We start from the raw sequence: 26,965 nt of genomic DNA, 5'->3' as shown, positions 1-26,965 counted from the left end.
AGTTGTTGTTCGTTCAGACACGCGAAACGCACCCTGCTGACCTCTGTCTCCGGTGTAGCTTCCAGCGTCTGTTCCTCGACCTCCATGGGTCCAAATATCTCATCTAAATCCGCGTCTGTTATCTCTTCCATGTAGAAATTAGGCAAACTCTCCATGACACAAGAAGGCAAGATGGCGGACCAAAAAAAATAAATCGTCTGATCCCTGGTCTGATTCAGTCAGGTGATGTGGGCGATACCACTTTTTGTAGGGGTGTCAAAATAAGTATGGTTTTTGCTCTCCCGTTCAAATTCTATCTATTTACATATACATTTCATACTCACACACATTTTAGTTTATATGAAGCTTAAAAAAAACATAATTTTGTCTGACCAGGAAACTGCTATGAATATTAACAGAAAGAGCTGTGTACCCCTATATCATTATGGTTTCACCCATGGTTTATGGAGAATAACGCACGGCTGAGCCATGGTTTATCGGAGAATAAAGCACGGGTAACGGAGGCCTCTGATTGGTCTACGCCACCCGGCTATATGATAATTATGATTAACCGTTTCCATTCCAGATCCAATGTTCACATTCATACAGGACAGACTGTCGAAGAAGGAACAGGACGCCATCTTTGACCTGTTCAAGAAACATTGGAGTGAGTCACCATCAATTCATGACTCTTTCGGAGGGAAACGGAGAGGGGGTTCTGTTTGATGATTAAAACTTATGAGTTGTGTTGAAAGAGACGTAAATTAATCACAGTTTTTCTAGCCTGTTGTGATCTCGTATAATTACACTGTGCTGTGCTGTGATGTACTGTATTGGCGTATTCAACTGTATGATCATTGTAAAAGATCATAGAAAATGACCCATATTCATCTTAAGTATGTTAAATGTTGCAAAATAGACTACCATCAAAAAATAGCCATCGGCAGTATGAGAGTGACATGTTCAATGTTACACATGTTTCAGAACCCGGAGTGCCGGACGATAAGTTTGAGGAATATCTAACAAGAGTTGTCTATTCTCCGTCCATATTAAAGGAAAGTAAGTACATTGTATTGTTCAATCGGATTATTATTTTACATTTTTTCCTGCTAGTGGCTTTTTTCACTAGCTTCAGTTTACGTTATTTCTTTGCTAATGGGCATACTTCACTACATGGAATTAAAACAAGTACAGCCTAGCTATCAAGTAAAAATAAACAAAGGACAGTCATATTAAGTTAAACATAAGGTACATCAATGTAATAGATTTGATTAAATATGCTAATGATACACCTGTACTGGTGCCAGAAGGATGAAATTTCCTGTGTTTTTTTTCTTTTAATTTTTCCAATTTTTCAGACCTTCCCCACCGTATCGTGGAACTTCTCCGTGCCATAGTAGGTTGACAGCATGTGGGTGGGGGGTGGGGGGTGGACTTGACAGGCAGAATAACAGGAGGTCAAATGCCTCTGTGTGTTGCATCTGACCAGGAGAGCCAGCAGGAAATCTAGAACCTCTCATTTCTTAGCCTCTACCAGGCTTCGGAAGGCGGCTGGAAACAGTTGTACTGCAGAAATTGGCCACATAGAGAGATAACATGCCAGATAGCATACCTCTCTATTTGGCCTTCCGAAGCCTGGTAGAGGCTATGATTTCTTGTTGATTTTTCCTAATTTTTTTTTTCTGCAGACCTTCCCCACCGCATCGTGGAACTTCTCCGCGCCCTGGATAACGTGGAGAGGCTGGAGCTGGTGAGAGAAGTTCGGGAGGCGATGGAGTTCAGAGACGCGCAGAAGGAGGACGCGAACATCTTCCAGCGCAGTCTGCTGGAGGAACAGGAGAAAGTCAAGAACGAGCAGAAGCTAGTGGCTGCCCTGAAGGCAAAGAAGAAGGCGAAGAAGGCTAATGCTGGCTAGTACACCTTAAAAAGCGCAGTCTCTTTTCTGAGAAGCATTGCTAAGCTTTCTCTACTATCTTATGGTACACTATCTTATCTGCTATAAGTACACAGCTATAATTTACTGTAAGTAGATTCAGGAATATTATACATCGAGCAGAGGGAGGACCCGAACATCGGGCGCGGTCTGCTAGAAGAACAGGAGAAAGTCCAGAATGAGCAGAAGCTAGTGGCTGCCCTGAAGGCAAAGAAAAAGGCAAAGAAGGCTAAAGCTAGTAGTACATCTTAAAAAGTTTAAGGCTAGTACATTTTAAAAAGTTTAAGGCTAGCACATCTTAAACGTGCAATCCGTGTTGCATACAACACGTTTTCTGAAAAGCATAGCTACATGTAAGCGCTATCTGATTTTAGATTCTATAATTGCATATATCTATAATTTGCTGTAAGCAGCCTCGGGAAGATTATACATGTTATATGTTGCTTTAAATATATATATTATTAATAAACATATAATCAGAATGTAATAATACAGAATCTAAAATGTCCATTTGAGGTCGTTTTGCTTCTAATTGCACGTAACAATTCTCTCTTTGAGCATGACGTCATAGGTCACGTGATTTTGTTTACGTCGCCATCTTGGGTATCAACAGTGGTATCAACTTTTGTCGTGTGCAGTTTTTTTTTTCATCATCAATTTGTTGTATGTATATGCATGCTCGTACAAAATTGCCGGTAATAATGTCTTTTCATTAAATGCAATAAAATAGAAGTTTCGAAATGTGAAAACACATACTGGCTCTGTATTCATTTTTTGTATTTTTTCTGTAAATTTGAGTTGAGTAGAAATAAGTGTGGACCAATCTAATAGCACATTTCCCCACTTTGGAAATGGTCACATCTCTCTTAAATTGTTTGTTCTGATGCATACTCAGATAGGCTTGCCCTGGCAATCCAGAAGTCGAAAAAAGTCTACTATCTTTTGCCCCGAATCAATTGACCCATCTTCACGTAAACAATGTTAACCTTTGCCCCTTAACCGGGTCATCAGTCAGCCCGAAATACTCTTTACTCGAAAATCTCAGTTCACATACAGGAAAATCAACCATGGACACAAGTTTCACATAGGACTTAAGTGGACTTTAGATGAACCTGTGTATGACAACTCCGCAATGAACACATATAAAACAGTATTTTATGCCAAAGATATACATTCGGTCCATTTTTCTGCCCTGAAGCATCTTGCAGGGTGACCTGGATTCCACTGAGTCAGCTACTCTGACCGTTCATAACAGACCAGTAGACACAAAACAGCCTACAGTCCGACCGGTCCCTGGTTTGTTCTACACAGCGTTAAACTTTTGTGTTCGCGATGCAGAAGTTCTTTGCTTTGTTGCTCGGACTGGGCATGATTGTAGGCATCGTCATGCTTGTTATGGGTTATATCTAAACCTCTACAGCAGCACAAGGTGGGTGTGATCTGCATGGTTTCTTTCAAAGTGTATCACTAATCCTAGAACTACATCACTACGGAACGAGCTTCCTTGTGAATGGGTACAACCATAAACTATTTAAGTCTAGGGTGAACAAACATCAGTCTCTACAGTTCCTTAATGTAACCCAAAACATGCAGGTGGTTTGTATGAGCCTTGTTTTGAGGTGATTGAAATGTAAATGAAAATAATTGCACAATATCTTCTCAAGCTCGTGTTAGGTAAGTGCAATGCTGTCAAACCTGTTTAGCGGGTAGGGTTATCTTTTGTTCCAGTCTTTCTTTGGAAGAAATTGGGGGTGTTTAAATGGTAATACACTATAGACCTAATAGCAACACCTGCATGTTTACAAGCCCGATATGACCTTTTCCTGGTTTCTGGAGAAATCGTGACATTTAGCCTCTAGCTCTGTTCAGTTGAAGAAGCCTACAAGGCGAAAGATGTTAAGACAGACTGAAAAGAAGTTCTAAACGGGAACTATGCCGCTCCAGATGTCATGAGACTTGAGACTTTTATTTGTTAGAATTTGTCTCACTGAAGGACATTGCTGTGTGCTAGAGTGTGTCGGTTGGTTTGAAAAATTTTTACTTTATACTGGTTTCTGAACAATTTTGTACCTTGTTTTTCTAAGCCCCTCCCTCTATTACCATAACAGCACCCCTGGGAGCGTCCTTTTCAATCATTCCATGTTAAATTAAGGTTGACAGATTAGAAGACAAAGAGGGTGAAACGTCAAAACGTACAATTTTATTGTTATCGCAACAACATTTCAATGAGTTACATTTCCCAAATAAGTGCACATGTATACTGTATTGACAATATTGTACAATAATTATATACGTTACAAGAAAGATACAGCATAGCTTTGTTTTTTACATTTTAGACCACAAAAAGCAACCGTAACAAATAGTGGACTAACACAGATTTCCAATTCCAACACGGCATTATGCTTTCTTTCAATGGTCCTAATAATGTTGTCAAAATGACCTTAATCTTGTGCAGAATAGAGCTAGGATGAGCTACTTTCCTAATGGAGATGATTCTGCAATACTACAATACTACATACTTGTGACAGCTGAATACTTAAAGTTAGAGTTACCCCCATTTAAGGACAGAACATACACTCATGAATTGTCCATTGTTCTTTGTGTTCCTCAGTCTGGCAATTAAGGACTCGTTAGATTGGGTCACAGGGTGCAGGTCAGTGATCTGCTCGCAGTTCGGTAGGAGTTGAAGAAAGACATTTCCATTGTTGGCTCTATCGATACATGGTGAATACTTAACTGGGCTGAGAAGTGCGCTGTGTACCGGTGCAATGGCCAAGTGGGTAGAGTGCTCGCCTTGCATTCGGTAGGTCGTGAGTTCGATCCCAGCCGAGTCATACCATACAGAGTATGAGAGTTAAACACACACACTACCAGTGGACTAGCCCCCTGCTGTAGTGACACAATTGTGTGGCCCAAGGCCACAGAAACGGAGTTGGGCACCGCCATATGCAACCATGCTAATGTTTATGGGGGGGAGTGCGTTGTGTAGGACAGGCTGTGAAACTCCGTCGTCCAGTCGCTTTGCGGGCCCGACTATAAGCTATAAGTCCCGCGGTGACTCTGGGCTCCAGGGCAGGTGTTTGTCTGCTCTCGTGGCTTTTCTTCAACAGCCATGAACAGGAGTGGGGTCGACGGTGATCGTGGGAACTTTGCTGTTAAACAGAAGAAAAACAAAAAACACAGTTAATCGATGAGTATTTGTTCTCTTGCTACAAAGGGCTATTCACAACTGAACCCCCTTTTCTTACGAAAGGCAACATATGCTCTGTGATCTTTGCACAGTTCCAATGATCAAGCAACATTAACGTTCATAGTCAATCACTTCATTCTTACAATATACGACAGAGATTGCATATATACGACATCATAACCATAACATAAGTAAGACATCCTCACCATAGGAAAAAGCGCCCGTCCTTCGTCTGCTATAGAAGCTTTATAATCACGAGCAGAGTTATCAGCCCCAGGCCAAGAGCAGCCACGCTGGGATTTTTAACTGTAGAACTGGTGGCTCTGCGTACTATCGACGACATCCTCTTATAATTACGGTGTTTCCTTGTCATCTCGCTGATGTGTCTACACACGACCAGTGATCGTGAAGGAAAATGACATCTATGGTCGGGTAAAACTCGGGTAGAGTGTTACAGTGATCTTTAGCCACGCCCACTTTGGCTGTTGACCAATCGGACGCGTCCTGATGAGTCACAGCCGAAATTATAAAGGTTTCCCAGAAATAGGAAAGCTTGTGCTAACGCTATACTCAGTTAGGGGTCACTAGACAAGATGATAAAGTAGAAATTTAACATTTTCAGAGATCTCACATGGTCTAGCCAAAAAAAACTACTGCTCCGTTTATTCGTTTCACATAGGGTTTAAGCGGACTTTAAATGAACCTGTGTATGAAAACTTCGCAATGTATAGAACAGTATTTCATGCCTTAGATATACATTCAGTCCATTTTACTGTCCGAGGCATATTCTATCAGCTACTCTGGCCATTCATAACAGACCAGTTACAAAACAGCCTACCAGTTTTCTTTCTAAATGACTGTTACACAATCTTAAGCTTGTGTTAGGTACCTGCACCGCTGCCCAACCTGTTTTATAATAGTGGGTTGTCTCTTGTACCAGTACCTCTTTGCAAGAAATGGGGATGTTTAAAAGGTAATACACTGTAGACCTATACCAACAGCCACATGTTTACAAGCCAAAATATGTTCCTGGACAACTTGTGTCATTTAGCCTCTAGCTCTGTACAATTGAAGAAGCATACATGATGAAAGAGGATGTGTCAGACTGAATAGAAGTTCTAAACGGGAACTATGCCGCTCCAGAAGTCATGAGACATGAGACTTTTATTTGTTAGAATTTGTCTCACTAAAGGACAACTGTGTGCTAGAAGTTGGCTTAAAGAATGAATCAACTCTATACTTTATACTAGTTTCTGAACAATTTTGTACCTAATTGAGTAATCATGTTTTTCTAAGCCCCTCCCTCTATTATCATAACAGCACCCATTTGGGAGCGTCCTTTGCAAACATCCCATGTTAAATTAAGGTTGACAGATTAGGAGACAAAGCGGTCAAAACGTACAATTTTATTGTTATCGCAACAACATTTCAATGAGTTACATTTCCCTAATAAGTGCACATGTATACTGTATTGACAATATTGTACAATAATTATATACGTTACAAGAAAGATACAGCATAGCTTTGTTTTTTACATTTTAGACCACAAAAAGCAACCGTAACAAATAGTGGACTAACACAGATTTCCAATTTCAATACGGCATTATGCTTTCTTTCCATGGTCCTAATAATGTTGTCAAAATGACCTTAATCTTGTGCAGAATAGAGCTAGGATGAGCTACTTTCCTACTGGAGATGATTCTGCAATACTACAATACTACATACTTGTGACAGCTGAATACTTAAAGTTAGAGTTACCCCCATTTAAGGACAAGAACATACACTAATGAATTGTCCATTGTTCTTTGTGTTCCTCAGTCTGGCAATTAAGGACTCGTTAGATTGGGTCACAGGGTGCAGGTCAGTGATCTGCTCGCAGTTCGGTAGGAGTTGAAGAAAGACATTTCCATTGTTGGCTCTATCCATACATGGTGAATACTTAACTGGGCTGAGAAGTGCGCTGTGTACCGGTGCAATGGCCAAGTGGGTAGAGTGCTCGCCTTGCATTCGGTAGGTCGTGAGTTCGATCCCAGCCGAGTCATACCATACGGAGTATGGGAGTTAGACGCACACCACTACCAGTGGACTAGCCCCCTGCTGTAGTGACACAATTGTGTGGCCCAAGGCCACAGAAACGGAGTTGGGCACCGCCATATGCAACCATGCTAATGTTTAGGGGGGGGGGTGCGTTGTGTAGGACAGGCTGTGAAACTCCGTCGTCCAGTCGCTTTGCGGGCCCGACTGTAAGCTATAAGCCCTGCGGTGACTCTGGGCTCCAGGGTAGGTGTTTTTCTGCTTTGCGGCTTTTCTTCAACAGCCATGAACAGGAGTGGGGTCGACGGTGATCGTGGGAACTTTGCTGTTAAACAGAAGAAAAACAAAAAACACAGTTAATCGATGAGTATTTGTTCTCTTGCTACAAAGGGCTATTCACAACTGAACCCCCTTTTCTTACGAAAGGCAACATATGCTGTGATCTTTGCACAGTTCCAATGATCATGCAACTTTAACGTTCATAGTCAATCACTTCATTCTTACAATATACGACAGAGATTGCATATATACGACATCATAACCATAACATAAGTAAGACATCCTCACCATAGGAAAAAGCGCCCGTCCTTCGTCTGCTATAGAAGCTTTATAATCACGAGCAGAGTTATCACCCCCAAACCAAGAGCAGCCATGCTGGGATTTTTAACTGTAGAACTGGTGGCTCTGCGTACTATCGACGACATCCTCTTATAATTACGGTGTTTCCTTGTCATCTCGCTGATGTGTCTACACACGGCCAGTTATCATGCAGGAAAATGACATCTATGGTCGGGTAAAACTCGGGTAGAGTGTTACAGTGATCTTTAGCCACGCCCACTTTGGCTGTTGACCAATCGGACGCGTCCTGATGAGTGACAGCCGAAGTTATGAAGCCTTCTCAGAAATAGGAAAGCTTGTGCTAACGCTATACTCAGTAAGGGGTCACTAGACAAGATGATGAAGTAGAAATTTAACATTTTCAGAGATCTCACATGGTCTAGCCAAAAAAAAAAAACTACTGCTCCGTTTATTCGTTTCACATAGGGTTTAAACAGACTTTAAATGAACCTGTGTATAAAAACTCCGCAATGTATAGAACAGTATTTCATGCCTTAGATATACATTCAGTCCATTTTTCTGTCCGAGGCATATTCTATCAGCTACTCTGGCCATTCATAATAGACCAGTTACAAAACAGCCTACCAGTTTTCTTTCTAAATGACTGTTACACAATCTTAAGCTTGTGTTAGGTAACTGCACCGCTGTCCAACCTGTTTTATAATAGTGGGTTGTCTCTTGTACCAGTACCGGTACCTCTTTGCAAGAAATGGGGATGTTTAAAAGGTAATACACTGTAGACCTATACCAACAGCCACATGTTTACAAGCCAAAATATGTTCTTTACTGCACAACTTTCTGGACAACTTGTGTCATTTAGCCTATAGCTCTGTACAATTGAAGAAGCATACATGATGAAAGAGGATGTGTCAGACTGAATAGAAGTTCTAAACGGGAACTATGCTGCTCCAGATATCTCAATGAGAGACGGCTGTGGTGTGCTAGCTTGAAGAATGAATCATCTCTACTTTATACTGGTTTCTGAACAATTTTGTACCTAAGTGAATAACCTCTATTATCATAACAGCACCCCTTTGGCAGCATCATTTTCAATCATTCCATGTTAAATTAAGGTTGACAGATTGGAAGACAAAGCGAGCAAAACGTCAAAACGTACAATTGTATTGTTATCGCAACAACATTTCAATGAGATACTTTGCGAAACAAGTGTTCATGTATACTGTATTGACAATATTGTACAAATAATAAATATTGTAAACGAAAATATAGAACATCTTCTTTACCTTTTAGTACACAAATCGAAACCGTGACAAATACTTTCTTTCAACCGTCCTAGTTCTGTTGACAACGTTAGCATAATATTACGCAGAATAAAGTTGAGCTACTTTCTTAGCTGATTCTCAAATGTCACAACTACTTGTACTTTTGACAGTTGAATATTCAAGGCTAGAGTTACCCCCATTTGAGGACAGTACATGCAGAAATTGTCCTTGTCCTTTGTGATCCTCAGTCTGGCAAGGACGCGTTAGATTGGGTGGGTGCAGGTTCTGTTCGCAGTTCCGTCAGACAAGTCAAAGCTAAAGCAAAACAGTCCTGGCTCTGGTGATACTTGTTGGAAGACATCGCTTGTTCGAGAGGTACGTTGTGTGTAACAGGCCCGGTGGTTTTCTGAATCATATTTTAAACTCACGACGTTTCTTCACGATTGAAGATCAGGAATTGAGTGCACGGCAGTCGCGCTTTGCTGTTATACATAGAACAAAAAAGAAGCCCACAATTAACCGAAGAGCGTTTTTTTCTCTTGCTACAAAGGGACATTCACAACTGAACCCCTTTCGTACAAAAGGCAACATATACTAGTATTGTGATCTTTACACAGTTTCAATGATTACAGAATACGTAGGATAGAATTCATACGAGATCATACTAACCATAGTGGGGTCGTGTGGCGCAATGGCAGCGTACGCGACTCGGAATCAAGAGGTCCTGGGTTCGAGTCCTGACATGCCACCGATCTTGTGCCATTGGGAAAGGCACTTTACACGACTTTCCCCACTAGACTCAAGTGGAAATGAGTATTGTCTGCCCAGTATTCGTTTCTATGTGCGGGACACAACACCAGCAACAGCTGCCTCTGTTCCGCTTGTATTGCACTGTTGCAATTTCAATACTAGTGAATCAAATCAAATCAAGTAAGATATCCTCACCATATATTTCAGCGCCAGTCCTTTTCCTGCTACAGAAGCTTTATTATCAGGAACACAGTCACCACCGCCACAGCAATATAAGCCGACTTTGAACTCTCGACTTTAGAACTGGTGGCTCTACGTACAGTCGCGGAGACCCTCTTATAAGTACGGTATTTCATCTTGCTGAATTGTGATATGTTGGCTACAGACGCCCAGTGGTCATGAATGAAACCCGATATCCACAGTCGGCTAAAACTCATAGCCTGACTCATAGAGTCACACCATCTTTAGCCACACCTAATTTGACGGTTGACCAATCAGACGCGTCCCAATGAGTGACAGCAGAAATCAAGAAGCCTTCTTGGAAATAGGAGACGCTGTACTCAGTAAAGACAAGGAGGTTCAAAAAGGACCTCCTTGGTAAGGACTAGACACTAGACAAGATAATGAAGTAGAAGTTTAACATTTGCAAAGACTTCACATGATCTAACCACCCCCAAAAATCTACTGCTCTGTTTATACCTACTTAACACAACAATTTACATACATGATGACCAGACTCTCCAACTCTGTCTGGCCGCATTATATACATACATAATCTAAACCAACGCCGCAGGGTCTGCCACGGCACCAGCTATCATTATGATCATAGTGACGTGAGTTTAATCATAGTGACGTCATTGGCCTTAGGGCTTTGGAGAAGAAGAAGAAAAACAAATAAGACGTTTTCTTAAGATTATTACGTTTTCTTATTACATAGGATTTACAAGTACAGATCACATTGAAATAATGATTTGTTACATTCCTCCTAACATCGTTTGACTCACCTTAAAACGTTTAGAAAACCATTACACAATTAAAATCCATACATACTAGTAGTATGCCATTACCTAGTGCCTTTAACTAAGTGCTTATGGTAATACTAATCAATTGTCTTGAAAGTTCATCTGTGTTGGTAGTAATCATAGTAAAAGGTTAAACTTTATTACAACACACAGTTTACAGAGATCAAATTTTTGGCGACCACTGTCGACCTTATTCACACGAGACTTTTGATCAATTGCTTACGTCACGTATCATTAAAGTCTCGTGTAAATAAGGTCACGTGTTTGTAAACCGTAACTCTCGCGAGATCACGTTATGAAGTGATTGGTCATTAATTATCCTGATGAAGGCGACAGCGGTCGCCGAAAATTTGATCTCTGTAAATTGTGGGTTGGAATAAAGTTTAACGTTTTACTACTAATCAATTGTCTTGTTGTAGAGACGAACTACGGGATGAAGGAAAGAGTTACTAAGTCTCTTAGTTCGGGTTTTAGGTACACTGATTGTGCCACTTATAGAAACTGAAAACAGGCTTGGAGGGCCTGGAACTTGTTTCAGCAATGAACGACAGGCAGTTCTGGAGATCAAACTTTGTCTGCTCCACCTCTTCGGAGGATGATTGATGATCATGATGATGATGATTGTGCCAGAGTTTCTGAGTGCGCGAGGAGTTAGCCCCATTTAAGGACAGTACGTACATGTACAGTTGTCTGTCCATTGTGTTTTGTGTCCCTTAGCCGGTAAGAATTAGTCAGATCGGGTGGGTGTGGGTCAACTATCTGATCGCAGTCCCCTCAGGCGTCGAGACACGACAGTCTGATCGCTGGCTCTGGTGAAACTTCAAGGACGTTTTCTTGGCCGAGAAGTGCGTTGTGTGCAACAGGCCCGGTGGTTTTCTGAATCATTTTCAAACTCACCCTTTCAACTTCACGAGCGAAAGGAAGGGATGGAGTCGACGGCGGCCACTTTGGTGTAAACAGCCTGACGGAAAAGAAATAAAAGGATACCACAGTTAACCGAGGAGTGCTTTTTCTCTTACTACAAAGGGATATTCACAACTGAACCCCCTTTTCTTACGAAAGGCAACATGTATATTGTGATCTTTACACAGTTTCAATGATCATACAAGTTTACGTTCATAGTCTAAAATTAAAACTTTTGGTCCAACACAAAAAAGTTCTCTCATGATCACCTCGAACTTTCGACCAGTCACTGAGGAAGACCAGAGTGACTGGTCGAAAGCTCTCGGTGAGAGAACTTTTTTTTTGTTTTGGACCAAAAGTTTAACTTTAAACATGTAACTACCAACACAGATGAAGTTTCATGATAGTACGTTCATAGCCAATTACTTCATTTATACAGACACAGAATACGTAGGAAAGAATACATATATACGATACCATGAGTAAGACATCCTCACCATATGAAAACCGCCCGTTCTTCGCCTGCTAGATAAGCTTTACGATCACAATGATAGTGAACACAGCCAAAGCCATGGCAATCGGGTTGAGGTTGCCGAGTTTAGACCTGTTGACCCTACGCGCATTGGCCCTACGTAGATGCGCGGAGATCTTCATCATATTAGTACGGTATCTCATCTTGCTGTTATGTGATATGTGTACAGACGCCCAGTGATCATTAATGAAACCTGATATTAAAGGTCGGCTAAAATTTATAGAGCGTATCTTTAGCCACGCCCACTTTGGCGGTTGACCAATCAGACGCGTTCTGATGAGTGACGTACGAAGAAGCCTTGAGGGTTCTTGAAAATAAGAAAGCTTGTGCTAGCGCTATTTTCAATAACGGGCAACTAGACACTAGACAAAGATTTGCAAAGACTTCATATGGTCTAGCCCGAAGAAAACTACTGCTCTGCTCATTCGTAAGTTTTAAAACTTTCGTATGATATGATGACCAGCTTCTTTACCTACTGTCGGGCCGCAGTATAATCTAAACCACTGCCCCAGGGTGTCTGCCACAGCACCGGTTATTATTATGATAGTGATAGACGTGGAATTTTGCAGATCATGACACGGACCACTCCCACGTGCGTTTTTGACGAAAAACACACATCATAAATGATAGGTTTTGCTACAGGTGTGGTGTCGTGTGGCGCAACGGCAGCGTGCGCGACTCGGAATCAAGAGGTCCCGGGTTCGAGTCCTGACATGCCACCGATCTTGTGCCCTTGGGAAAGGCACTTTACACCACTTTCCCCACTAGACTCAAGTGAAAATGGGCATTGCCTGTCCAGTATCTGTTTCTATGTGCGGGACTCATCACCAGCAACAGCTGGCTGTGCTCCGCGTGTATTGCATTGTTACAATTTCAATGAAATAAAATAAATAAATAAATAAAATAAATAAGGCTTCGTCAGGGGGAAAATCTCTACCGACCATCTTGGAAATCATTAACTCAAACCCATGAACGTTTTGTAAAATATCTTCATCCTTTATTGTAAAAGTGGCTGCGAGAATATAAGTTCATTTGTATGTATTCATCATTGTTTTTCAGAATGAAAGAAATGCATAATTAAGTTTATTACATGTCAGTTATTTATTGTGATTACTGCTTAAAATTGTTACTTTTAGCAAGACATGCTTATATAAACATGCACTGGCTGTCACCTTTTATAAAGTATAACCAAACCCTAACAAAACGTACGTGCTAGTTACAATATATACAACACTGCAATATAACAACCACACACTATTTACTTAATAACTACAACATATACACCACTACAATATAACCGTTGAGATTCGTTGTAATAATTTAATAGCTACATAAAAATACAACCTGATACCAATTTCTACTGATTTCTATATTTGTGATTTATCACAACTAACATTGCAGGTTTCGCAATTGACAAAACTATAAAAGGAACTATTGCAATAGCAAATGTAGTTGGAGGTCAGAGGTACATCAGATGATACCACCAAGTGTCGAGGCATGAGTTCTTGTTCTTTTTACTCATTTCCAAATTTCTTTCATTAGAGCCTTGTCTAACATTGCTTTTTCTAAACAATCAAAATTGATACCAGTGTCAACTTCTGGAATGCACTCTGCCCCTTGGTTTCCACAGGAGGACGGTAGAAACTAACTTCTTGTTTGGCTCTGCAGTAATGACTCCTTCCAACTTCGCCCGTCGGTGGGTGAGCTTTTCGGACAGTCGTGGGAGACCGTAAATGGTGTTGGTAGTTGCATGTTGTGTCCAGGAATACTTAACTGGACTGAGAAGGGCGTTGTGTACAACAGGTCCGTCTGTTTTCTGAATCCAGTATTCAAACTCGCGGCGTTTCTTTACGATTGTAGATCAGGAATTCGGGCGATGGCGGCCTCGGGCACTGTTCAACAGAGAAAAGAAAAAAACAAGGCTCCAGTCAACCGAGGAATGTTTTTTTCTCTTGCTACAAAGGGCTATACAAAACTGGACCCCATTCTTACGAAAGGCAACATATGTTATCTGTGCATAGATTTAATGAAATGAATGAAATACCTTTATTGTACATTCATGCCACGACGGGCTAGGTACAGGTCAAGACTTAACAGACACATAACAAACATATGTAGAAAAATGTAGACAAAAGATACACTGCTTGACTTAGACATACATACGTAAGGAACATACAAGGATACTATATTAGGCTAATACAAGGTGTTCTAGTTACTGATGATTATGCAAGTTACTTCATTCTTGCAGACGCAAATCGCTAATCTCCAAGCAGATCCCTTTCGGTGACAAAAAGACAGTATCAAATTGGCCAGGCAGTAGCCATTAGCCAGAGAAGGTCGCCAGCCTTGCGACAAAAAACGGCCATATATAAAAAGCTAACGATCATTCCCCCACAACCTCTGCTTGGAGAGTAGCAAATCGCATGCGATAGAATGCATACATACAATATCATATAACCATAAGTAAGATATCCTCACCGTATATTTTAGCGCCCGTCCTTCGCCTACCAAAATAGAAGCTTTATAATCACGATCATAGTGATCACTCCCACAGCAATAAAAGCAGTATTTGGACTCGCGACGTTATGACACTTCGTGGCTTTGCGTACAGACGCGAAGAGCTTCTTTTTAGTACGGTATTTCATCTTGCTGAAATGTGATATGTCTACAATAACGCCCAGTGGTCATGAATGAAACCCGATATCAACAGTCGACTAAAACCCATAGAGCGTAGTTTTTAGCCACGCCCACCTTTGGCGGTTGACCAATCAGACGCGTTCTGAGGAGTGACGTGTGAAATCAAGAAGGCTTCTGGGATATAGGAGACCTTGTCCACACGCTATACTCAGTAAGGACTAGATACTAGACAAGTTATGAAGTAGAAATTTAACATTTGCAAAGACTTCACATGATCTAACCAACCCCACCCGTTAAAAAATCTACTGCTCTGTATATTCTTACTTTATACAGCAATTCATACCTCTCCAACTCTGTCGGGCCACATTATATACATACATAACCTAAACCAACGCTGCAGGGTCTGCCACGGCACCAGCTATCATTATGATCATAGTGACGTCATTATAATCATAGTGACGTCTGGTCCAGGTCATTGGCCTTAGGCCTTTTGGAGAAGAAGAAGAAAAACAAATAAGACGTTTTCTTTTTTCCTTCTATGAAGCTACGAAGGTAAAATTGTAATATTATAAACTATGTAACTAGACAATTGATGTTTCAACAATTAACATTGATGACTCCCAATCGAGATCACGGCGAAACAGAATTACACGTGTCATAAAAATTATCATCATCCAAACTGACAATTTATATCAATGATATTTCTCCACTAATAATTGTTATCATCTGTCTACCATTGCCACAGTGGAAGAAGCGAAGAGCTGTATGATGGAACTCTGTCTTGAGGGAAAACTTGACAAGGACATTGACAAAATAGGTAAAAATGGGTGAGTATCTATGATCGAATCATGCAAGTGCAGTTTATGTGTAGAATATGCAAGCATCTTTAAAATAAGATTGGGGACATAGGGCACCGCATCTGGTCGGTATGATTGCCTCAAAATTCCTATACAAAGAAAACTCTCTGATATAACGTGATGTACTGATGCTGAAATGGCAATGGGAAAAATGAAAAGAAATACACTCATTATTTATCTTCCTGTCTCTTTCTACCTCCTTCAATTTCTCCATCAGTCTCTTTATCAAATACTTCCCTTGTGTATTTTCAAAGAGAGACATACCAATGTGTGTAGAAGACAATATAAGGGACTTCGTTTGAGACTCTGAGAGCTAGAATATCCATCAGTTGTGGGCCCAAGGGCGCAGCACTAGTCTACCTGGACTTTTCCTCACATGTTGTATTATTGTTTATGACCTCTGACCTCTAAAACTGTATATTATCTTCTTTGAATACTTTTATAGGAAGCCTTGCACTTAAGTCTGTCAGAAAGTTTATATTGTTATTGATGGATCTTAGCCTAATGTGGTACTTGTTAGCATATTTGTAAGTTATATTGTGTTGTTATGTTTAATTTGTGTATCTTTCGACACCCGATATCAGCCGTGCTGCCTGGGTGGCTATTGTATTGCCTCGTTGCAATTGTATTAAACTAAAATAAAATACCTGGAATTAGTAACAATAACATACAATAACATTATGATCTTTTTAATCCCCAGCAATGAACTGATGACGTGAGCGGATCAACCTAGAAGACCAAACAGACTCATCCTGCATTATTCACCCAAGCGACACAAACAACTGTTAGGCGATCAGGGGAGATGCAGAACAGCACTTACGCAATCTCCAAGCATCTCTCTGTTAGGAAAGACGTTAGCCATCCCGGTTGAATCCCATCCTGTTACAATAAGCCGAAGTGTGTTCTCACTCAAGGATAAGGAAGCTGATATTTAGTTAGTAGTACTATGTTTTATAGATTTGTCATTAACTACAGACAATTAGAGGTGATGATTGCAAAGATTTTTAATACTATTAATATAATAATATCAAATATTGCATTTTCAAGATGTAACATGAAAACATACAGCATTAACATGTCATACACGAGCCAGTAGATTGAGTCTGTAGAGGATATTCGCACGAAACTGATCTGACTAGCATGTGAACTGTGTCTAGATCTCAGTCTTAATTGTAATATTTGAAGACTAGCTACCATACCCACGATTGCATTCTTATTGTCGTTATCCACACCCAACCAGTGTGTATATATGCCACAACGCTACAAAACAATAAACTTTGTTGTTTGCACATTTTCAATACCATATTTCTTGTTGATGATTGAGTAGCTATAATAAGCTTCTGCTTCTGATCATTTCACCATCTGGTCTTCCGTGCCTCACGTCGCCAAAGTGACAGATTCAGCTTCCGGTGGTGCTTCTTCGTCTTCTTCCTTCTTGATTCTTTCTTTCTTCCACTCTTGATTTCAGCAAATGCTGGTAAGTGGTGATTCAAGAAGCATATTTTGCAAATATTGAAATCTTATCTTAGCGAGGGGGCCCAATATTTAATCATGTCGAGGCCTTATCAAAAGGAAAACCCACCACAAATATCAAGATAATCCATCAAAGCCTTCTCGAGTTATTGCATTTACAAACAGACAGACACACAGACAGACGAACACACAGAAAAGGCTACCAAAAACAACCTTCTTGGCAAAGGTAAGTAATAGCCGTTGTTGGTACGCCACCTTGCGGCAGACGTTGGCATTGCAATTATCAATGTTGTGTACTCACGTGGTGTGTTAGCGTTACAGACGTCAGGCTCCTCATATGGCTGAAGAATGACCGGTGGTGGCTCTCGTATGGCGACCTTTTGCTTTAAGATAAAAAATGGAGAAGGCTTTAATGAGTGCTTTAGAGAAATAGATATACCTACAGATATACATGTAGATAGCCTGACCTACCGGTGGTGGCTCTCGTATGGCGACCTTTTGCTGAAAAAAGGGTTAAACTAGTGTATTGAGAAACAGAGATACCTATAGATGTAGATACATATTTATCGGTGGTAGAATATGTTAAATAGTCATAACAAATCAGAATTTACTGAATTCATACGATTGTAAGAACTAGGAGCCAGTAAAAACCCTTCTGGTCCCGGGCCGGGGTTCGAACTCACGACCTCCCGGGCACCAGAGCTTCATAACCAGACGCTCTAACCTCTCAGCTAAAAGGTCTAGACCCCTTGCCGGGTCAGTTGGTAGCGCCTATAAACCCCCCAGTGTTACACGATCCTTACTAACTCACTACCTTCAAGAAGTAACCATTGCAATAGGACATCTAGACTTACTGAAATATATGAGGCAGAATGTTAGGCGCGTACCTGGTTAAATGTCTCAAAGCTGGCGTCTTGGTTCAGGCAGATGGCAGACGTCTGCCCGCTTCTCTGTACTTCCTAAAGAAATGAGTAAAGAACGAGAAAGATTTGAAATATTTCATCACATTTTCAACTCGATCTACAAACAGTTTCGACTACGGCTCTCTTTAGACACAAAGCGCTTTTAGCGTTGTACATGTGTATAGGACGACTAGGCCGCCAACTCTTCACGAATGTTGACTGTTGACATTTTTCCATCTTTTGGTCCGTACCTGGAGTTTCTGCCTGAGTTCCTCGGTCCATGTGACGGTGTGCAGTAGTTTCCGCAGGTTCCTGCCGTAGACGTTTTTGGCCTTGCTGTAACACATTAGGAAACAAAAGAAAACGTTTAAAACAAATTTGTCACTTTGATACAAAATGAAGTTCCCGATAAGAATTACAGAAATGCACATCTCATTATACAGTGTGAATACATCCTTGACTGAATTATTACAACGTACATGTTACCTTATTTTATTTTAAATCTATGAAGTGTGGGTTGGTGTAGTGTCTCGATACACGGTGGTCAAAATGGAACCCAATGCTGAATCTTTAATTTCGATCTAACTTTCTTTAGAACCCGAATCAGATTCTATCTAACATTCTTTAGAAAAATCGAACCCGAATCGTGTTCGATCTGACGCTCTTAGAACAGAACGCGTGTTCCATTTGCCGTAACATTACCTGAAGGTGACCCCTGTCGCCCCGAGCGCTGCCAGGTACGCCGACTCGTGTGGGTTACTCTTACACCGCCTAAGCGTCAGGCGCGGGTAGTGCAGGATGTGGCCAAGGCACATCTCATCCTGTGTGCTCATGCCACCCTTATGGCAAAAAGTTACAAAGGTTTGTCTTACATGTATGTAGGCAGAGTTGAAGTAGTGCTAGTAGCCGTAGAATAACTTTGGGGAAACATAGGCGGTAGGAAGGTTAAGGTACATACTACTAGTATTAAGATAAGACTTACGAACAAGCTTAAGAGCTTTCTTTGGCCCTGAGCGCTGAACATTCAACTTAAATCACTTGCAGCTGCCACAATGAAGTTAACAACTGTAGTATTATCTCATGGTTATGACGATAAGTATGTAAAACTTACGTATGTAACCTTCTTTCTGTCAGTGGTGTTGTAGGTGCACTCAGCAATTAGGTAGTCGCCCTAGAACAGACAAAAATGGTTACAAGGTTATTATTAGGCACTCCTGATAGTGAGTACTTATTCTATACATTTGACATAGCTACTCTTTATTAAGACGATATCTTTAGTTCAGACGAGTTCGCCTCAGCAAACTACTATCTAAAGTACTGTACATATCAACTGTTCCATGCGTTCAATTTGAAATTCCAGTACTAACATCAATAAATACGTGTTTCTCTTAACTTTCTGTAATGAAACAAAGAGCAACATAAGTTGGACATACCTTCAAAATCTGTCGTTCCTCCTGCAGCCTGACGGTTTGTTGAAAGTTGAAGTCGAAGTTCTCGTCGTTCCCCAGCCACGGCAGTTCCACTCCGTTCCGCACGTGGCGTATCCGCATCTTTCTGGCCGCCAGGTGGGCGTGGAAATGCACGCCGATCACGTTGACCTTGTCTATGGACGCTTCCTCCATGGCCTGTGGAAAAAAAGCTTCTTCTTATCCTCTCCAAGCAGAGGTATGGTCTTTGGATTTTTGGGCGTGTTTTTAGGCTTTTTTATCGGGCTTTCTTTTGTATTGGTTTCTTTTAGTGGGCTGGCAAAGAAAAAGATATCAGTACAAAAAGAAACTCTGATATAATAGCCTAAAAACACGCGAAAAATAAAACAAAGCCCAAGTAATCTTGTTAGACAGTGCAAAGGGTAAAAGAAGTCCCATAGCCTTTTTGATACCTTAGGGGAAGTGGGTTATGATCCACTGTGTCTAGGACACGATATTGGAAGGTGGAGCCCACCCCTCTCCTTCCACTGCCTTTATTCACATCCCAAACTGCAACCAGGTACCAATTCTACATCTAGATGGAGTCAGAAAAGTCCCGTAAAGTGTCGTTCCAAAGTACGACCTTCCAAGAATGCAAGGAACCATGTGGCAGGCAATAATAGCGGAACGCAACGATTTAGAAGTGAAACTAGTAACTCCCTTATATTGCAATATTGCAGTAGTAATATTGCAATCAACTAACATTTCTGTGTGGCAATAAACCAATACGAGTACGTATTGTGGCACAGCTAGACACTGGACAACGTCACCTTCTCCAGACAGTCTGGATAGCAGGTTCCGACGCTGACGAAGGCCTGACTCCCAGGAGGGATGATCTGTGTCCAGCCGATCGCCTCCATGCCAAGCTGCATGAACCCCAAGTCGTGCTCCCGTAGGTTTGAGGTGTACAGTAGCCGGAGACCAGAGTTGTCCTTTATACCTGTGATCATGAGAAAGATATATGATAAAGATATATAGTGAAAAATTAACTGTTTTCCAACTCAGAAACAAATTTACTTAATGGAAATATCTCGGTCTTCAGCAGCTATCTGACCCACGTGCTGTAGACATGTGATTTTTCGCACTGTGGCGTAAACACTGGGTCAAAGTTCGTCCGAAGTCGGTACCGCCCCCCGTCCCGGTTGAGAGATTCAGTCGAAAATTCCGGTGATGTCAATTTCTTTTTTGAGTTGGAGACTCATTACATAATCTACTACCAGTAACTCATGACTTAAATGCTGTAAGAAAGGTATTTGTGATCTTCTTCAAACTAGCGGTGTAAAAAAATGTTAAGGTAAAGCTAGTAATACAGGCTTTTTGGGTGCTATAAAATGCTGTGCCACTAGCACTCTTGTCTTACCTTTCTTATGCTGTGGGTTGTTGTAGTGTGTCTCCATGAGAAGGAATTTCGGGTCGCCAGGACCGCCGAGGGACATGCCCACGTTCTCCGGGTAATGGGTGCCCTGTTTGAGGCAAACAGATTCCTAGCTTCAGTTCACATCATCCGCTTTGGAAATGTGGCCTTAGCATTAAGCTGGGTACAAAATAACCATTGCAATTGGAATCTTTTTAGCAAAGACTAAACTTTATCTAAAAACTAAGAGTGAATTTTCTAAGAGCAGACGGGTCAATTCCGTGAACAAGGTTGACGGAGTCAGTCGAAAATTTAAGTCCGAATTAATTCTAGTGTTGGAGATGAAGTTTAAATAGCCTTTACTTCATAATGACTTGTACCAACAAAGATGAACCTTCATACTGAATCTTTGTAGATCGTTTGTTTGTCTGTTTGTTTGTTTGCCTGTTTGTTTGTTTGTTTGTTTGTTTGTTTGTAACTTACCGTACCACCTACGTCCCAGGCTATGACAGTAATTCTACACGCGTTCCAGTCGGCGGGAAACCCTTTGTAGTGCCGGAGGTGCTGCACCCCGTCATACCCGTTTGTTGTTTGTTTGTTTGTTTGTTTGTTTGTTTGTTTGTACCTTACCGTACCACCTACGTCCCATGCTATGACAGTGATCCTACACGCGTTCCAGTCGGCGGGAAACCCTTTGTAGTGGCGGAGGTGCTGCACGCCGTCATACATGTTTATTTGTTTGTTTGTTTGTTTGTTTGTAACTTACCTCACCGCCCACGTCCCAGGCTATAACAGTGATCCTGCACGTGTTCCAGTCGGCGGGAAACCCTTTGTAGTGGCGGAGGTGCTGCACCCCGTCATACATGTTTGTTTGTTTGTTTTTTTGTTTGTTTGTTTGTAACTTACCTTGCCACCTACTTCCCAGGCTATGACAGTGATTCTACACGTGTTCCAGTCGGCGGGAAACCCTTTGTAGTGGCGGAGGTGCTGCACGCCGTCATACATGTTTGTTTGTTTGTTTGTTTGTTTGTTTGTTTGTTTGTTTGTTTGTAACTTACCGTACCACCTACGTCCCAGGCTATGACAGTGATCCGACACGTGTTCTAGTCGGCGGGAAAGCCGCAGTAGTGGCGGAGGTGCTGCACGCCGTCATACATGTTTGTTGGTTTGTTTGTTTGTTTGTTTGTTTGTTTGTTTGTTTGTTTGTTTGTAACTTACCGTACCACCTACGTCCCAGGCTATGACAGTGATCCAGTATGCGGGAAATCCGCGGTAGTGGCGGAGGTGCTGCACCCCGACATACATGTCTGTTTGTTTGTTTGTTTGTTTGTTTGTTTGTTTGTTTGTTTGTTTGTAACTTACCGTACCGCCGACGTCCCAGGCTATAACAGTGATCCTACACGAGTTCCAGTCGGCGGGAAACCCTCTGTAGTGGCGGAGGTGCTGCACGCCGTCATACATGTCCGGGTCCAGGTCCTTCAGACACGCGTACAGAAACATGTGGTGCACCAAGGACTCGTGTCCGGGCTGGACTATTGGTTCAAACTGGGGGAGAAAGCGGCAAATGACAAGAGTTCGGACCTCATACTAATCTATGGAACCCCTCTGGCAAGTGGATACTGTCTGGCCAATTTGATACTGTCTGCCATCCTAGGATCTGCTTGGAGACTAACCTCATAGTCATACCTTGATGAAATGAAATATTAGGTGCTTTTGTAAATTTGGCTGTTCTATTTTGTCTCTTTTATTACAAGACAAATAAGGCTGTGATTAACATAATTTCACTTATCAATCAATGTATCAAGAGAGTGTACTGGTCTCCACCAAGGTCTAGGTGATTACATCCACTGCAAAATCATAACGATAATACATGGTACGCTTTTGTGCCACTTGCAAACATGTTTTGAAGCCATAGAGTATCATATTGAGCACTTTTAACGGCTAAAGTGAGATAATTGAATACCGCTATGACGTGCTTCTTCCCTCCGAAGTCCGGGATCTTGAAGCCCCTGTACAGGTAGTTTGTGACTCGGTTCTCGGGGATGGCATACTGGAAAGGGTAATAATTTCTAAAACATGTTATTTAACTATATCGATTGAGCTAGCACTACAGCCTTTTGGAAATTTCACGAGAGACAAACTTATGAACAATCCAGATCGAACGCGCCGAACCAACTGTTCTATTTCGAACCCCGACGTCTTCCAAAGAGAACAGGGGGTTCCCGATCGAACGCTTCGAACCACCTGTTCTAGTTCCGTGTTCGAAATAGAACAGGGGGTTCCTGATCGAACGCGTCGAACCACCTGTTCTATTTCCAACGCCGATGTGTTCGAAATATAGAACAGGTGGTTCCAGATCGAACGCGTCGAACCACCCGTTCTATTTTGAACGTCGGTGTTAGAAATAGCAATGGTCAGACAGAGTTGTCTCCACTTGCATCATTTCTGAAGTCCAATTTCTGCACGTCTGCCGGCATGTCCCTGTCCGTGTGTCCGGTCCCGTCCAGCAGCATGAGGCTGCGTGCTCCCCGGGTCTCCCCGTGGTACATCAGCGCCGTGTCGTGCGGGGGGTCCTGCTCGTGGCACGCCCAGATCACACGGGTCGTGCCAGCCTGAAGAACAGTGCTTGTAAGTACGTATAGGATGGGATCTTTGTGGCAAAATTGTGTTCAGTATAGATAGACGATACTGCGAAAGGGCAAATTCCTACTACAGATGCTCAGCCTGCCTAAACATATTGTCCGTATATAGTATACTAAAATATATAGATTTAGTTTATTACAAATTCATTCCTGTAAAACTGTGTTAATTTTCGAGTGGAATGGTGTTTAGTCCACAAAATCAAAACAGATAACGTGGTAATGACCTAAATCACATCAGTATCAGATTCTAGTAAGTTAAATCCTTACCTTGATGCTCCTGTCCGTGTCGTCACAGAGAACGAGGTTCCGTGAGAACTGCAGGAAGGTGTGCGTGCCGTTCTCTCCTGACGCTTCTAACGTCCAGTCCTGACTGGCGTCTACAGTGGGCGGGGCTCGGGCCGTGGCGTAACGGTCCTGTTCGTAAGAATTCACATATAATTTTAAAGTCTTAGAATATGGTAAAACATACGTTGCATGTGTTGGTCGATTTACGCATTGGGATTTTCCTAAAGTTATTAACATGGCAATATGGCATTCGCTCTATGCTTGTAATAGAACATATTACATGGATCAACGATATGTAGTTATTGCGTACAGATTTATTATTCATACGGAGTAATATTGTATCACAGTTATATGATACTTAGCAGTACCTGTCAGACCATGCTTCAAGCATATTTTGAAGTACGTTGGGGGGGGGGCGTTTCACCCTTTACATTAAAGCCACGGATGTTCCAGACTGAAAGTGCATTGCTGAAGACCACTTCCACACTGGTGTTCCATGTGCTGAGAAAAGAACCCGTGACTTTTGTATATATGATGCATTTGTACGACAAAATCTGCTCACGTAGAAAAACGTGTCTCCCTGTTCCGTGACGAACCCAGTGACGATGTCAGACCCCGTCATGTCTCCTGTAGGTGAGATCCCGAACCCCACATACCCCAGGGTCGCCACTTCTACCCGGAAGGTGATGTTCTCCTCCGTGTGCCTCCACTGCAGGAATCAAAGGCACTTTTAAAACACGGCTTTCCTCACTTAGCTCAGGTGTAAATGAGTATTGTCCTGTCGTGTATTTGTCCCCTGTGTTGGTGGCGGCATTAATATAAGTTGAAAAAACTTGAGTGTGTCCCCACCACGTCTGGTGATTACATGTTGGAATTAAAAATAAAAGAAAAAGTGTTACTAACTTAGGATAAATGAACTTTATTGCATATTCCTACCCAAATAGGCTAAATGCACATGTGGCCATATGTGGTGTAGAGGATGTAATTACAACATGGAGTATAGCTACATGTATAGAACACTGAAATGACACATTATAATGTTAAATACAACACTGTGTAAATACACTAGTGTTCATCTTCTGTTAATCGCTGTTTCTTCTATCTTTGAGCACATGGAGAGTTAACGTTAACTGCATACTTTGTTCGCTATGTGTTCATTCCTGCATGACATCAGGTACATGTGACATTTTCTCGAATCTCTTGTCTAACTGCAATGTCTTGAAATAGTGATTAGCGTAGACCCTTGGCGAGAACACTAGCCTAATCTTTTCGCCATCTGTGGAACAAGTCCTTGCACCGCACTGAACTTCACTCCACTTTTATAAACTATTGTCTTGACACAAAACGAAGTTGATTGTAATTTCACTCACCTGTAAGAAGTACTTCTCGTGAGCGGCGTCCAAGTACGCACTGTGGGTGAATGTCGCCTCCAGACAGGTAGCAAACGTCACAGTCACTGCCGCCACAATCCACACGCTGGTCCAAAACGCCGCCGTATCTCTCGTTGTCACAGGACAAAATAGACTCGAAATTGCGAAGTGATTATTAACCATATGCAAAGAGTCGTCCACAGGTTAGTACTTCTACCAGAACGTTTGCATGTATACCCACGGTAGGCACGCCACAATGCTTTAAATGTCACGAAAATTCATCAGCTCAAAGGTTTGAAGCAAGGAGCTCGAGGCGTGCAGACCAAAATTGCACGACCGTCTTACGGAAGCAAACCTCTCATCTGAATTATCATGAGAATGGGGTAAGATATTTTGATACAGCTGCAATCTGGCTGCTTGTTGATTAGTTTAGGAGATAACTGTGTCTACTTGCAGTTCACCAACCATTGAGTGCCCTTCCTCTTGTTTCACTTGCCAATCTGATGACAATGTCTGAGTACTCTAGATCTTCAACCAGAGGTTTGGGTTTGGGCTTTTTTTACGACAAAAAGATACCAGTGCAAAAAGAGAAAGCCCGATTTTAAAAAGCCTAAAAACACGCCAAAATGACCCAAAACCCAAACCTCTGCTGGTTTGTCCGTCCCTGTTGATGCGGTTCACTGTCAAATCGCTAGGTGCGTTTTTTCACAATTCTCTTTTTAGACCGCCCTTTTCAAAATGGCGTTTGGCAGGCTGGCTGTGACAATAGCTTCGGTGACTCTCGGCGTTTTGTTCGTCTTTAAGGGCGCCGTGAAGCTATTTCCCGAAGTGAACGAAGAAATCTACAAAGACTTCGTAAGTTGGCAAAGTTTGGGTGTCCGATTTTTTCCATGTGGCGTCGTGGAATGACTTGAAAATGCATGATTTTTTACTCGGCTTGGGTTTCGTTTCGGGGATATCCCATGGGATGATTTGAAGTTGTAGCTTGACAAAAAGTCGAAATTTTCGCTGTTTTTGGTTATGTTCAAACATTTTAAGTGATTTTTAGTCAACGAAGCTATTGGAGAATATCATAATACAATGAAAACTGTGTTTCAACACCGTTTTGCCCCAGATTTAGGTAAGCGTTGTAGATACCCCCTGTGGTTCCAAATGCTCGACATTCCAGAAATTTTTGCTTAATTTTCTAGACAGGGTTTGTGCCACATCATATCAGAAAAGCTCTATTAGTAAGAGAAAGAGCTTCAACACACATGCAAAAAAAGAAATGCACAGATTTTCCCCTCCATATCTGCTTGGATGTCAAATTATGGTGATTCTGCCTTCTGGGTCAATGACCTCACAGCTGTCAGATGTCAATCTCCAAGCAGATGTATGGCAAAGTCTGATATTAAACTGTGCACTGAAGCTTTTTATAATACTAGTACAGTAGTGCTAGTATCAGAAAGCCAGGTGAACTAAACGGTATAAAACCAGGAACAACCAGCTTTAGTGCTCAGTGAAACAGTCATAATTGCCCTGATGAAGATAACAAAAGCAAACTGTCAATAAAAAAGTGTCATCCAAACCAAGGAGCGTCCTTGTCCAAATGTCAGCTCTTGGTTTAAACAAGTGGTTGTGAATAAAGAACTTAAATCTTTTGCTATTCATTATAACACTTGGTTCTAGCTAGGATTTAATTTTACTGTAGTGGCACTGGTCGCATGTCAAGGGAGCGAAACGACCGAGAGGGGGGATCTGGAATTTTTGAACAAAGAAATACAGTCACAATGCCCCTACCCTGTATTGAAAATTA

The 26,965-nt window shown here is 41.7% G+C and overlaps 3 protein-coding genes and 4 long non-coding RNA genes across 7 annotated transcripts in view; 3 read left to right on the top strand and 4 right to left on the bottom strand.

Moving 5' to 3' along the window:
* LOC109487142 overlaps positions 1-2,141 on the top strand; it is a 3,385-nt gene extending 1,244 nt beyond the window's left edge. The window contains exons 2-4 of the mRNA XM_019791114.1: positions 566-646; positions 964-1,038; positions 1,668-2,141. Of these exons, the coding sequence (XP_019646673.1) occupies positions 566-646; positions 964-1,038; positions 1,668-1,894 (383 nt within the window). The 3' untranslated portion in view covers positions 1,895-2,141. The remainder of the gene's footprint in view (positions 1-565; positions 647-963; positions 1,039-1,667) is intronic.
* A 1,021-nt stretch (positions 2,142-3,162) lies between these two features.
* Positions 3,163-17,519, top strand: LOC109487182. Its single transcript, XR_002141235.1, has 4 exons — positions 3,163-3,341; positions 15,567-15,648; positions 16,379-17,159; positions 17,465-17,519. It is a non-coding gene; the product is annotated as an uncharacterized LOC109487182 (long non-coding RNA).
* On the bottom strand, positions 4,881-5,661 carry LOC109487184. The gene is made up of 2 exons (XR_002141237.1): positions 5,309-5,661; positions 4,881-5,064 (listed from the first exon to the last, which is right to left on the bottom strand). It is a non-coding gene; the product is annotated as an uncharacterized LOC109487184 (long non-coding RNA).
* Positions 7,278-7,929, bottom strand: LOC109487183. The gene is made up of 2 exons (XR_002141236.1): positions 7,704-7,929; positions 7,278-7,461 (listed from the first exon to the last, which is right to left on the bottom strand). It is a non-coding gene; the product is annotated as an uncharacterized LOC109487183 (long non-coding RNA).
* LOC109487185 lies at positions 17,050-18,107 on the bottom strand. Its single transcript, XR_002141238.1, has 3 exons — positions 18,039-18,107; positions 17,453-17,534; positions 17,050-17,152 (listed from the first exon to the last, which is right to left on the bottom strand). It is a non-coding gene; the product is annotated as an uncharacterized LOC109487185 (long non-coding RNA).
* A 152-nt stretch (positions 18,108-18,259) lies between these two features.
* Positions 18,260-25,519, bottom strand: LOC109487127 (DBH-like monooxygenase protein 1). The gene is made up of 12 exons (XM_019791095.1): positions 25,171-25,519; positions 24,363-24,509; positions 23,783-23,929; positions 23,312-23,485; positions 22,837-22,923; positions 22,236-22,418; positions 20,880-20,982; positions 20,290-20,459; positions 19,487-19,678; positions 19,165-19,224; positions 18,756-18,892; positions 18,260-18,389 (listed from the first exon to the last, which is right to left on the bottom strand). The coding sequence occupies exons 1-12, from the start codon at positions 25,351-25,353 to the stop codon at positions 18,260-18,262; spliced, it is 1,713 nt and encodes a 570-aa protein (XP_019646654.1). The 5' UTR covers positions 25,354-25,519.
* A 367-nt stretch (positions 25,520-25,886) lies between these two features.
* LOC109487141 (transmembrane protein 35B-like) overlaps positions 25,887-26,965 on the top strand; it is a 1,669-nt gene continuing 590 nt past the window's right edge. The window contains exon 1 of the mRNA XM_019791112.1: positions 25,887-26,025. Coding sequence (XP_019646671.1) covers positions 25,909-26,025 — 117 coding nt within the window. The 5' untranslated portion in view covers positions 25,887-25,908. The remainder of the gene's footprint in view (positions 26,026-26,965) is intronic.

Source organism: Branchiostoma belcheri, unplaced genomic scaffold (genome assembly GCF_001625305.1).
Source record: "Branchiostoma belcheri isolate BF01 breed outbred unplaced genomic scaffold, Haploidv18h27 scaffold86, whole genome shotgun sequence".
NCBI lineage: Eukaryota > Metazoa > Chordata > Leptocardii > Amphioxiformes > Branchiostomatidae > Branchiostoma > Branchiostoma belcheri.
This window is presented reverse-complemented; position numbering and strand designations above follow the sequence as displayed.

Coding starts and splice junctions, on each gene's coding strand:
- LOC109487127 (XM_019791095.1), bottom strand. CDS start 25,353: ATGGTTAATAATCACTTCGCAATTTCGAGTCTATTTTGTCCTGTGACA. Junction 23,486..23,782: donor ACACGGACAGGAGCATCAAG/GTAAGGATTTAA, acceptor ACTGTTCTTCAG/GCTGGCACGACCCGTGTGAT. Junction 18,893..19,164: donor ACAGAAAGAAGGTTACATAC/GTAAGTTTTACA, acceptor TTTTGCCATAAG/GGTGGCATGAGCACACAGGA.